The sequence below is a fragment of the Corylus avellana genome, chromosome ca7, assembly GCF_901000735.1.
Source record: "Corylus avellana chromosome ca7, CavTom2PMs-1.0".
In the NCBI taxonomy this organism is placed as follows: domain Eukaryota; kingdom Viridiplantae; phylum Streptophyta; class Magnoliopsida; order Fagales; family Betulaceae; genus Corylus; species Corylus avellana.
The window spans coordinates 14630397-14643737 of record NC_081547.1 but is presented as its reverse complement, the minus strand read 5'-3'; the positions used below and the strand labels follow the sequence as shown (position 1 = coordinate 14643737).

The 13341-nt window shown below is 36.0% G+C and overlaps 1 protein-coding gene across 5 annotated transcripts in view; it reads right to left on the bottom strand.

Annotated features, from left to right (window-relative positions):
• Positions 1–5236: 5236 nt before the first annotated feature.
• The window catches only part of LOC132187773 (beta-glucosidase 11-like), a 14446-nt gene continuing 6341 nt past the window's right edge, over positions 5237–13341 (bottom strand). Inside the window, exons 3-12 of one of the 5 annotated variants that reach the window (XM_059602196.1) lie at positions 10093–10148; positions 9778–9853; positions 9607–9678; positions 9363–9450; positions 9006–9261; positions 8463–8578; positions 8034–8254; positions 7662–7829; positions 6610–6700; positions 5237–5721 (exon numbers count right to left, since the gene is read on the bottom strand). In XM_059602196.1, coding sequence (XP_059458179.1) covers positions 5484–5721; positions 6610–6700; positions 7662–7829; positions 8034–8254; positions 8463–8578; positions 9006–9261; positions 9363–9450; positions 9607–9678; positions 9778–9853; positions 10093–10148 — 1382 coding nt within the window. In that variant the 3' untranslated portion in view covers positions 5237–5483. The remainder of the gene's footprint in view (positions 5722–6609; positions 6701–7661; positions 7830–8033; positions 8255–8462; positions 8579–9005; positions 9262–9362; positions 9451–9606; positions 9679–9777; positions 9854–10092; positions 10149–13341) is intronic. The other 4 variants (XM_059602197.1, XM_059602199.1, XM_059602200.1 and 1 more) reach the window with 4 other exon arrangements.

The following is a 13341-nucleotide window of genomic DNA, read 5'->3' as shown; positions in this document are numbered from 1 at the left end:
TCCCACTCTATGGCCAAACATACGCCCACGGGCTCGAGCATTCACCCAGAGAGTAGGATGTACGCCCAATAACCCAAATATGCGAGCTTAAGGCTTCGACGTCCCCCCTTTCGTTCGATAGAACTTATTGTGTCACTAGAATAGTTCTCAAGAACTGTATATAACAGTGTGTCGTATTTCGTTATAGCAGGGATTTGTGATGTCAGAGGACTCAAGCGAGCGCACAAGGTAAGTAAACACTTACGACTGCTTTCCTTAAAAACGTACGATATGTCACCTGACTGAGTACACGTATGATATGAGCATGCCTATATTTTTGTATAACTTGGTAACTGTCTTAAAACTAGTTGACAAGATACATCGTATGACATGGTACACCGTTACGTGCAGCATAATGGCAATGAGCTTATTATATAGACTTGATTCTATGGTCAAACATGTGTATGGATATAATATAAGGGCTTTAGATTCAATGGATATTTCATGACTGGCGCAGCCTTAATTGGTGGTTCCTTACAGGACGTATATCATTAGTAGCATGGGCCACCTGGGGTCAGACTCGGTCGGGCTGCTAGTGTTATGGACGGTAGCGTACAATGGTCGAGGCACCAGCATTGTATTACAGGTCACTTGGGACAGCACCAACCCTACTTAGAATAGGTAATATCTCGAGTAGACCATATATGATAGTTATGACGTAATAAAGCATTAGTTTTCTACATTAAAACTCTTAGGCAATTGCCGCTAGAAGTACACCCATTAACTTCAGCAAACCGATATTTTTATGGTGTATTAACAGAGACAACACCTCTTTCAAACCTTTGTCAAATTGCTCGTTTATTTCTGCTTAATAAAATATGGCTCATGTCATATTTAACTGTGAGGTTTACTTACTAAGTCTTAGACAATGCGGTTATTACATCTTGTAGGAGACCTCATTCTGGGAAGAGAGAAGTGGCGATGTTGCCACTACGGAATTGTTTAAGATAAAAAATCTTCATATTATTACCAGGTTTGATCGGCTTATTATTTCTATTAGTTGCTCCGTGTCTAAACTTCGAGGATAATATATGCTCCCTTTATAATTATTCGAATTCTCATATTTATTTCATATTCCTATGCATTAACTCTGATGATGCTTAGAGGGGCGATTTCCGAGTTAACTACCAGTTAGCCATTTTGGGGTAATTGCCAGTAATCCTACCACATTGGTCAAGGCCAGATTTGAGAGCGTTACATCTACTAACTTAATAGATTCCGTTAATGGGACATATTAGAGCCAATAACATTATGACGCATGTCCTATTTAAATCAATATCACACTAACGAAATCTATTAATTAAGTGGATGAAATTTGACTATAAGGAGTAATTTTTTTTTTTTTTTTGCACACCTCATGGACCTTTGAATTCATTCTAATATCACATGGACTTAAAATGTAAATCAAGTAAACCATATGGACTAGTTTATGTTGTTGAAGTGCCAGAAGTGGTGTAAGAACTTATTTATAATTTAATTTATGAAGTATTAAATTTGTGCGTTGACTTAATAGAATAAATCTTATCATACGCACGTCATGCATGAGATCTCTATCTTTGTTTCTTTTTGGGATTAGGTTATGACATTATGCATCTCCAGGGTAAAAATACCCCTCACATTCTCATGCTATAAATAAATATTAAAAAAACAAAACAAAACAAAAAAAAACTCTTCCTCCCAATGAGATGTTAATGTAATAAATATATATTTTTCTTATTAGAGCACTAATAGCAACTTCTCTAAATCTAATTATCTTTTTTTAAATGTAAGAAAAACTCATAAAACAATCAGTTGAAACAGACTCCCTTGATGTTCTTTAAACCAAGTGAAGCAAAATTGCTACTCAAAATTATTTTAGGGTAACACTTTTGGTTCCCTTAACATTATTTTAATATTAAAGGCTTATGTTTCCTCTCTTTCCTCTAGCATTTATTTGAAGCAATATTTAAATGGTTTCTCTTTCGCCTATCATTAATTTAAAGAAGAGAAATGATTGGCGTTAATATTTTACTCATATTTCTCTTATTTCATCTTACAAATCAACCATTAAATTTGTGGACTTACGTGATGGTGAACCTCACAAATTTAATGGTTGATCTTCTGAATTTATAGGAGAATATGGAAAAAATATGAACAAATTATTGATACCAATAATTTCTTCTTAAAGATTTTTTTTGTGATTATTTAAATAATATTTAGATAGTATAAAGAAAGGATAAAATAAGTTATTGTGAAGTTTATTTGAATAAAAAAATAAAAATTAGTTTGGTTCCATACATTTGAGGAAAACTTACAGTTATTGTGAAGTTTATTTGAATAGAAAAGTAAAAGGTTATTTGCTTCGCTACATTCAAAACAATATTCAAAAGAAACTATTGGTAATGCTCTTAGTTATTGCCTTATGTTGTATGGCAAACCTGATCTACCATGTAATACACCGAAAATAAATTAGGGTTAAGTACACCCTAATTATGATTCTAGGGTTGGTTCTCATTTGGTAAAGTGTAAGACGTTGGACTTTTTAAGAATTTATAGTTGCACCGAACAATCAAAAGAGGTACCGATGCCTATAGTATTGAAGAATTAGCTTATACATGGTAACCAACGAGTATGGGATCAATTACGGTGTGAAGGTTAAGGAATATCCTAGAGGACGAGAAAGCATTGGAAACACTATCTTAAGAGTGAAACTTAGATTTCGAATCCCAATAAGGCACTCACAAAAAACTTTGAATGGCTACCATGACGTTCTTCTTAGAAAGAGCTTTCCAGAATTGGGTCACACGTGTAATTTCGAGACCCGTAGCAAGAGTTATGCCAATTTTAGTGGACACTACGCAGTTGATCAAACTACTGAAAAGTCAACTGCGAATGTTCGTTGGTAAAGAATGTTCGCTGGTGCTGGTAGAGAACATTCGACCAGTAAAGAACATTCGCTGGTGCTGGTAGAGAACGTTCATTGGTTTTGGCCGAACATTCGTTGTTAGTGTGTTAGAAAGGTACAAACAGACTTTTCAGGCGTAAGTCCAAAAGTACACCAAACGTTCGCTGACCAATTTTTAGACCACTGGATAATGATCAAAATCCTAAAAAAAAGTTGTATAGAGTACCCAAACATTTGCCCCCAAGTACCGAACGTTCGCTACTTTACATGAATATTCCTGTAGCATCCACAGCTTTTCCTACCCTATAAATACCCCTCCCCACTCGACCCTATGCTTGAGTGATTTTGTGAGTTTTGAGGGTTCTTGAAGGAGAGTTCTTGAAGGAGAATGAGAGATTTCTTTGATGTTTTACTTTAAGGAGGTAATCTTCTAAGCCTAGCATGTTCCTTACTTATGTTCTATTTGGGATTGCGTTTGAGAAGCCTAAAAGTGCTTTTAACACTCAAAAAAGCCCATGTTAAGAAAAAAGTACTCGTTTGATAAAAAAATTAAAAGCGCTTTTAAGGGTCCAGAAAGCCTAAAAATTGCCTAAACGCACTTTTGGCAAAAGCTTAAAAATGAAATTGTTGCCCAAAAGCTCTTTTTGACTTAAAAGTTTTATTTCTCAAACACAATCCCAAACAGACTCTTAGTTGTTATGCTATTTAAATGCTTTTCATAGTTAGCTTAGTTGGTAGTTTTGAGCTTCTAGATATGTTGTTAAGTTTTAATCTTGGTTTAAGCATGTGTTAGTGTTTCATTCTTGTTGAGCATATTTCACTTTGTATGGAGTTGTTATTTTGGGCTAGGAGTATATTAGGAACCTTGTTGTAGCCTTAGAACTTACTTAGGAGTGATTAGAAGGTTGTTTGGTTCGAGATGGGTTTCTAGGAGAATGTTCAAACATTCTAACCAAGCGTTTGGCTTCAAGCCAGAACATTTTCTAGGTTTGGCAGAATGTTCAGGCAGAAACTCTTATTGGACTTTTTAGGTTTAAGACTCGTTTTAGCTCGGGTTTAGAACTAATAATATGTCTTTTCTCAGTATTTGAGGTTGTGGAGCCTCAAGAAGATTTTATGGATGAGCCTTACGACCCGGATGAGTATAAACTCATAAAGATACTTGTTGTTACTTTTCCAGCATTGCATGACTATTCTATATATATCAAACATGCATATTTAAAATACTCATAAATACATTTTGGACTACTGTAAACTCTATTTTGTCAAAACGTAGGTTGATTAACAAGATAATCAAATGATGAAATTTGTAAAGGTATGCATATAAAAGACGAATAAGATTAATTGCATCATATGACATGATACATCGGTACATGCGGGATAACGGTCATGGGCTTACTATACATGTTAACTCTATAGTCAAATGTATGTATTTATATGGGTATTGGATCCAATGGTTATTCATGATTGACGTAGCCATGTTTAATTGGTTGATCACTATAGGACAAACATTATTAGTAACGTGGGCCACACAAAGTCGGACTCGGTCGAGCTGCTAGTGATGGATGGTAGCGTGCAATATCCAGGACATCGGTATTGTATTACAAGTCCCTCAGGACAGCGTCAACCTTGTCGAGAAGGGGTAATATCACAAATAGACCATACAGTTTGAACTATCACATGATTCTCATATTACAACATATATTATATCAATATTGCATCCATGATAAACTGTCACCTCATAATGCTGTATGTGCTTTAAAAACAACTGAGTTCACCATTTAATGATGGGTACGTCATATGCACTTATACTCACTAAGTCGTCGGACTTACCCTTGTATTCTTTTCCTCTTTTTCCCCTCACGCGTGCATATGTGCTATCATAAATAATTTAGTAAAAGATGGATATCGCGAAGCATCCAGTTATTGTGGAAGACTTGATCTTGGTGACGCTTGAGAACTTGTTACGAGATTAGGTAAATGCTCATGGTAACTGGTACTTTTGAATTATGTTGTAGACTTAAACGTTTTGATGCATGCTTGCATATTAAGGTATACCATGAATCCATTGTGACGATGATATGTATAGTGTGATTTTAGCTACTGTGGTGATCATTGGTAGATGCTCTGATTGTAATGATCAATGTTTATAGAATCTTAATGTTTCCACTGCTTAGTATCATCTTTTTGAGGGGTAGAGATCCCCAAGTCTTGTTCCTCACGGAATTAGACTATGAGACGAATAGTAGAGTTAATTACCAGCTAATTAATTTTTTGGGCGTTATATACCACCACCCACCGACAAGATTGTACTCTATGAATACAACTATTGTAATTCAAAATTATCAAATCAATACATTAAAATGAAAGTTGCCTTATTGAGCATTTTTTGTGATGGATGTAGATATCTCTAAGGCCCAATCACCTTAAATCTTTGAGTCCTTTACTCATTATTCTCCGACTCTATCATATACATTAAAAATGTAACCTTACTGACCATTTTCCATTTGTATATTTTATCAAGTACCACCAGCACCCCATTAACAATTTAGGGAAGAGTCTACTGAAAGTAGTGAGCATGAGCAGATAAATTCTTCTCAAGTTCTATAAACCCATGTGAGTGGACACCTTCTCCTGTCAAGAAATGCTTGTACCAACGAGCAGAGAGCTTTGGTTGTCTTTTTAAATCCGGGTCATCCAAATCTACATAGTAAAGGCCAAAGCCTGATTCATAGCCGTCCATCTCGAATACATCCAAGAAAGACCATTGAAAATAGCCCCTTGTGTTTGATCCATTCCTTACATAAATTTGAGATTGGAGAAGGAGAAAAAGATTAGAAAACCAGAAAAGGGAATTATGTCACATAAATAATAAGTATACATCCATGGAAAGAAACGTTTTAATACCAGGTCTTTAATGATTTCAAGTTTTTAGTACCAAAAATCCTATCAAATTTAGTTTTGAGAAAAAAAAAAAAAATAGAATATTCATATTAGATATCTAAAATTCATCAGACAAACTAGTTTTACATTCTCTAAGTGTATGAAATGGAATTAACATGAACTCCAATACGGAGATATGTGACCAAATTGCATTTTTATGGAGAAACTACACTTATTACCATATTCGCAATGTTCTCCAATATTTCAGTTTTTGCAATGTCTCCTCTCAATCTAGCATTGAGATTGTAACATCCTCCAAAAATCTTAACAAAGGGGATATGATGGACATTTTAGGCGAGCTAAAATGAAAAAAATGCCATGCATATGATAAGATATGATAAAAAAAAAAAAAAAAAGCACAAAAATTCAGAAAAAGGGAAAAAAAAAATCAGGGAGTTTTTTTTAAAAAGGTAGTTGTATTTTTACAAAATTTTCATGGGGTTATAATAGTCAGTCTGGATCAAAATACTGCACATAACAACCCTTCGGTTAGAATTTAACATAAAATCTTATCGGCAAAGGGACATTACAACCCCAATGATAAATGGGTAGGGGGACATAGCAAAAATTGAAACATTCGGAACATTGCAAATAGCGGGCAAGTGTAATTTCCCCTTTAAATTATTGTAGGAGGATCATGACAGCTAGAGTTGCAAACACCCAAATTATGGTGAAGGTATTATTTATAGGACTTTTGGATCATATCTTGAGATTGTAACAAGGTCAACAGAAAACGGATATACCTCAATGCATCAAGCAAAGCCCCAATATATCCCTGCAAGTATTTCACCCTTGGCCAATCTTCCAATGATGAATTACGTTGTGTTTCTTGTCCTGTAAGAACATTACATGCATGATTAATTGTCTCAATTAGATAAACACATATAATGATAAGGGAACTAGATTTTGAGCCACATTATGCCACCCCTAAACAGGAAAAACAATCCCCAAGAAAGCGAAGGTGATATTTGAAAATGCAAAATATGCTGGATTCAAAGGCTTTTTCAGCAGCTCATTTGTTCATTGTTTGATCACTTTTACTTTAAATGGTACATGCAGTTGAAAGCAAGAATCAACATCTTAAGCAGGCAGCCAATCGCTTGTTATGCACCTAAAATGTCTACATATTTCCAGAAGAACATGAACCATTCCCCTGATTGAGTTCATCTTCTGCCATCTGATCTCCATCACCCCTTGATGCTGCTTTATATATTTCTACATCCATCCATCAACTCCTTCTACTAAAATTGGCAATTGCTTATGCAAAATCTAAATTTGAGGGCAATGTTAGAGAAATTTATCTCACTTGCAACCGAGTTTACTAAACATGTCTGTGAACTTCAGAATTTTCTAGTTTCCTAATATTAGCAATTCAAAATGAAGAATCAAGGGTTACTTTTAAAAACATGAAACTTATCCTAAGAGGGTTAGGATCATGAAAAGCAAATATTGGACCTTTTTTTTTTTATACAAGTAATAATCAGTCTTATTAAAAGCGTAAAGCATACCAAAGTACACAGGAAGTGCACAAAATGAATCCCCTAATTAGAAAGGGAAAAGCGAACAGGAAAATCATCTTAACTAATCGACAACGGAGACAGAAACGCAACAATCCAAAGATACAATGCATTAACTTGAAATGCTCTCTAGCACTATTCTGAATAGAATTTCACTAGAAAAAGAGCAAGAACAACTCATGCTTGCATATTATAGGAGTTTGAATATGTGCGTTTGCATGTGTTTTTGTGTCTACAATATGTTGGTGCGTGCGTGAGAGAGAGAGAGAGAGAGAGACCATTCTCATAAATGTAAATAGGAGGATTTCCATAAACTTGCTTAAAGTACTCCAGCAGTCCTTGCAAACCCCAAGGTGTAATTGAAAACTGATTCAAACTGGCATCTCTACAGTTTAATGTGCATTCTCTCACCTCAGATGAAGACATATCCTTTTGAGTAACTGCCACAGTTCGGAAAAGAGTAAACTATTTCAATTTCACCTCTAAAGACTTGGTAAGATATAATAGATGAGCCTTAATCCAACTGCAGGGCTAGCAGAGTTGAATTGGTAAGCTCCATTAAGCTGATGCAACTTAATTAAGGGTAATCTAATTATCATTATTGAAATTAGTCTTCATTGTGATGAGTGTTTATATATGAAAGAACATACATGTTATATCTACTGCCATGTCTGCATCAAAGTTTCTGAGCTCCATCTCTAGTTTGCTGGAGTCGTCCTTCACATACACTGTGAGATAGTAATTTACTCCTAGGAAGTCAATTGAACCCTTAACTTGATTAGATTCAAGATTGGTGAATGTAGGAAGTCTTGTTCCAACATTCCTTTTCATTACATCAGGATAGTCTCCGTACATCAAGGGATTCACATACCTGCAATGCCATGCAAACTAAGCATAAATAAACTCAGAACATAGCTTATATGCAGCTTATAGATGCAAAATGAAAATCGATGGTTTATTTATTGAAAAAGTGAAAGAATCCCAAATTTTTTATGATTATGTGCCTCTATGGCTATACCAGATTAACATTGCAATTTATAGATGAACAATGCCTCTTTATTCATGAATGTGTAACTTACCAACCAATCATAAAGTCCATGGCTCTTTGAGAGGCAATTGCATCTTCAGTTGTGTTTGTTAGAGGAACAATCCAAAAAGCAAAGAGATTGATTCCTATAAATCCATGTTGCTTGTCCTGCATTGCCCATAGTCTAAGTTCATGAGCATTTTGGTCAAGTTCCATAGCAATAAAGTTCTATATATACACGTTTGCAAAATTAACAAAGGCCTAAATGGCGGGTAGTGCTTTTTTGGAGCTCACATACTTAGACAGGATCCTCATTATTGGGTATCATATAGTGAAGTCATTGTTGGAAATTTAGAACTAAATATGGCCTTCATGATCACTGGAAAAAGTTTAACCAGCATGCATATTATTAAAATGCCAACAAATTACTATGTGATGAATGAGGATAAGATATGCACTGAATTTATTAAAGGGAAAACTTACCAAAGTAATGTTTGCTAAAAATTTTAATGTACAATTCATTCATTCGTGAAATCTACAACTTAAATATTCGAGATAACATAATCTTTTAGGAATATTTAAGCTTATAGAGTACCTGATACTTTTCCTTGTAGAGTACAGCAGCTGATGCATGCGCCAACAAGATATGATGAGCTGCCAGGTATGGCTCAGTTGAGGAGTTGCCTCTTGTGCAGTTAAATCCGAAAGGAGAAGAACAATGTTGAGGTGGTAAATATCCGCCATCATAACCCGCGAGCACGAACACATTGGCCTCATTCACAGTTGTCCAATGTGAAACCCTGTCACCAAAGTTCTTGAAACACACATTTGCATATGTCGTGAAGTCTTTTCTGCATTCAAATCTAGATTATTCAATAACATAACTTGCCATGTTCTGCACTTTGTGCATAGATTGTATATATATAAACACATTTCAAGCACAAAATCATACACAATTTTTCGATTAATCCATCCTCCATACTCGTCCTCCAGTGCCTGTGGAAGGTCATTGTGGTGTAGTGTAACATGCGGTTGGATTCCTGCTTGATCAAGAATTTAATAAAGAAATATCAGTAGGAGAAAGGCATGTAGAAATTAGCATTTTGGAAGTACTCTTTCTTCCCTTAGATTGAAAGTACTCTCACAACGCTGAGAAAATTGTATTATCTTCATTTATGATGGAAATAGCCAGTAACCATTGCTGATAAGTTCATTGATAAGATTGTTGTAATATTGTAGACCCTTTGGATTGACAGGTCCTCTTCCATCTGAAAAAGTAGAAAATGTGCAGCAACTTAAGTGTGAGGAAAAATACCAGACATCACTTGTTGTTTAGTTAAATGTGAGTAAAAGATTGGTGATCATACTTGGAATCAGTCTTGACCATGAGATGGAAAATCTATAGGCCTCTAAGCCAGTATCCACCATGAGCTGGACATCTTCCTGCAAGAGTGGATTTCTCCTAATCATTCATGGACCATAATCTTAATACAGATGGTTCTTAAAATCAACATACACTTAGCTGGTTATGACTTTTATTTTATTTTTTTAATTTTTTAATTTTTTAATTGTCACGAGATATACCTCATGCAGAATAGATTCATTCTTGTTCAACCAATTAATGGTTGAATTAACCTGTAGTACTCGTCTCATAGTTATAAGAAGAGACTTATTGTTTATACCTTGTATTTGTGATACTGATCACATGTTATGTCAGCATTGTCTCCATGCACTTTTCCTGAAAATATGAGGTTGGAGATCAATCATCTAATCTAAGATACATATCAGATACTATTATAGTTTGAATAAACGGTTTAGATACAAAAGGTAGAGGCTATTATATTATTCGGCTTATACAACTTATTCAACTTATGTTAACCTAATACAAGCATCCTATTATATAGGATTAGGGAAATACCATAAAGACTAAACTACCCCAAAACCCTAATGACTCAAACCCTAACTCTTCTAACACTCCCCTTCAAGCTGGAGCATATACATCATATGAATCCAGCTTGGAAGATACAAGCAAACTAAAAACAGCTAGAAAAACATACTCTAACACCCCCCACCCCCTCAAGTTGGAACAGATTAGAGCACACAATAGAAAGACTCATACAAATAACAAGATAATTTAATAAAACTTCAACGCTAGTCGAAAACTCGTCGAAAACTTGAACGACCAAGATTTGATCGGATCTCGCCGCAAAACACCAAGGCTGGTCGGATACAATGATCACCAACAACAATTACATTTCACATGATTAACCAACAAGTTTCGCCGAAAAACAGCCACTGAAAAAAATAAAAAAATAAAAATACTACGCCGGAGCTTCGCCTGAACTTTGCTGGAGCTTCAAAACTTGCCAGAGACAAGCAGAACATGCCAGCAGTATCTAAAACAGAAGAAAAACACTGAAAACAAATGGGAAACAGTCACTGTAGGCTCGCCAGAAATTCACAAAAGTATTGCCGGAGATCACCGAAGAAGATAGAACATTTCGGCCACTTCAAAAATAGCAACTACTGAAGCAAACGGTGACCAAAGATCAATGTTTTAACAACACAAACATCAAACAGCCAGAAATTTTTTTTTTAGGTCGCTGCAACTTCGCCGGCCACCACAAAGAGCGCGAACCAACACACCAAGAACCCGCCAGTGACAACACACCAAGAAGCCGAGACAAATTGACGACAAAAAAAATTTCTTTCTTCAAAAAAAACCATGGACAGCAACATATTTCAGGACACTGCCCGTGTGGGCATTATGCCCACATGGACGGTACTGCCACCAGGAAAACACTCAGCAAAACAACACAAATAGAGCGGAAAAAAACTGCTACAAACAAAGGGCCAAGGATTCAAAACCTAAGGCTCTGATACAATGTTATAGTTTGTATGAACGGTTTAGATACAAAACGCGGAGACTATTATATTATTCGGCTTATACAACTTATTCAACATATCTTAACCTAATACAAGCATCCCATTATATAGGATTGGGGCAATACCATAAAGACTAAACTACCCCCAAAACCCTAATGACTCAAACCCTAACTCTTCTAACACAAACACATATAAATCTATGCAGATGTCTATCTGCCTAAGCATATGCTTGTGATTCTGAGGATCAAGTTTGTACCACTAACATGAATCCAATACTCAAGAGACCAAGGGGCAAGGAAACACATGTTCTTTACCCTTACCAAGGAGTGATGCAGATCGGCAAGCCTCGTCTACAAGCTCATCTGCAGCCCGTCCAGACGAGCCTCAACCCAAGAGCCTCTTCTGCAAGCTCGTCGGAGACCGTCCAGGCGCCTATGTTATTTTCGTCTGACGACGTTTACTAAAAAGGTCATATCTAGAGTGTAACATCCCTACTCTAAGTGGTATGATATTGTCCGCTTTGAGCCAAGCCCGCACGGTTTTATAATTGGGTTTGCCCCCAAAAGGCCTCATACCATTTAGGAAGAGTATATTTCATATAAACACATCATCTTTTCCATGCCCATGCAATGTAGGACGTCACAATCACCCCCTCTTAGGACCCAGCGTCCTCGCTGGCGACCTTCATGGGCTTGTGCACGCTCCCTCCATCTCAGGCTAGGCTATGGCTCTTATACCATATGTAACATCCTTGCTCCAAGTAGTATGATATTGTCCACTCTGAGGCCAATCTCGCACGGTTTTATTATTGGGATTACCTCCAAAAGGCCTCATACCATTTAAGGAGAGTATATTTCATATAAACACATCATCTATTCCATGCCCAGGCAATGTGGGATGTCACATAGAGTTTCAGACCTTTGATTGGAGCAAGCTTGGCAGCGCTGGAAAGCTAATTCAAAGTTTACAAAGTCATATTTCACAAGAATTGGCTAACTCCGATGTTTACTAGGTCAAAAAAACCTCCGTTCCCAGGCCATTCGAAAGTCGTCCGAACAGCCCTATGTTATGTTTCAGTTTTCAGTCGTTTTATGTATTTAATTTTCAGTTTCTTTAGGGCCATCCGCATGGGGGAATGTCCCGTCCAGACGGGACTCGTAGAAGTTCAAATCCGACTCTATTTCTTATTAATTTTAGGTTTAGGATTTGGGGATTGGGGGTCTATAAATACATATTTTATGACCCTAGAATGTAGTTGTTGATTACATATGAGTTTTGTTCAATAAAAAGCCTCATAGTTGAGCGTTCTTCTGTTTTGCTTCAAAATCTAGAGAATATCTCGCGTTTTAGAAAAGATTTCTTAGATTGCTTGATAGAATCAAGATTTAGAAATACATATCAGTTCCTTATTGTTGTTATTCGCTGCAGCTCACTAAGTTACACTGCATCAAGGAGCCTAGAGCTCATGCACATTAGAAGATACGAGATTATTTATTGTATATGATAATCCTACATTGTTAGGTAGAATACAAGACTATTAGTGTATATATTACGAAAATTAAAATAATATTCTCACGGTTTCTCATGATCATTCAAAAGCTAAGCCACATTCAGATAACAATTTTCATCACCTTCAATAACTCTGGAATTTACTCTTGTGTTTAACACTTGTATTTATTGGAAATGGTGTCCAAAACTCAAATTGATTAGATAATGTTTTAAATATTATGATAAAGAAAAATAGACATATACGGATATATTCTTGCATGACATATATGTGTGATTGTGTATTGTCCGATTATATGTATGTAAGATCCCTATGATGCATTGTATTTGAGTGATTGTGTGTGTATCATAGAAGATCATACTCAAAAGTCCGTGCAACTTACAAACTAATTGTTCGCAGTCGTAAATGGAATTTGGAACCCCATCTACACTATAACATATTGAACCTCAACGACTTGTCTTGGTTAGAAGAAACAAGTAGGCTTCGGGTTGATATGCTGGGGTATTGGCAGGTTTGGGCCATACACCAAACAGGACCA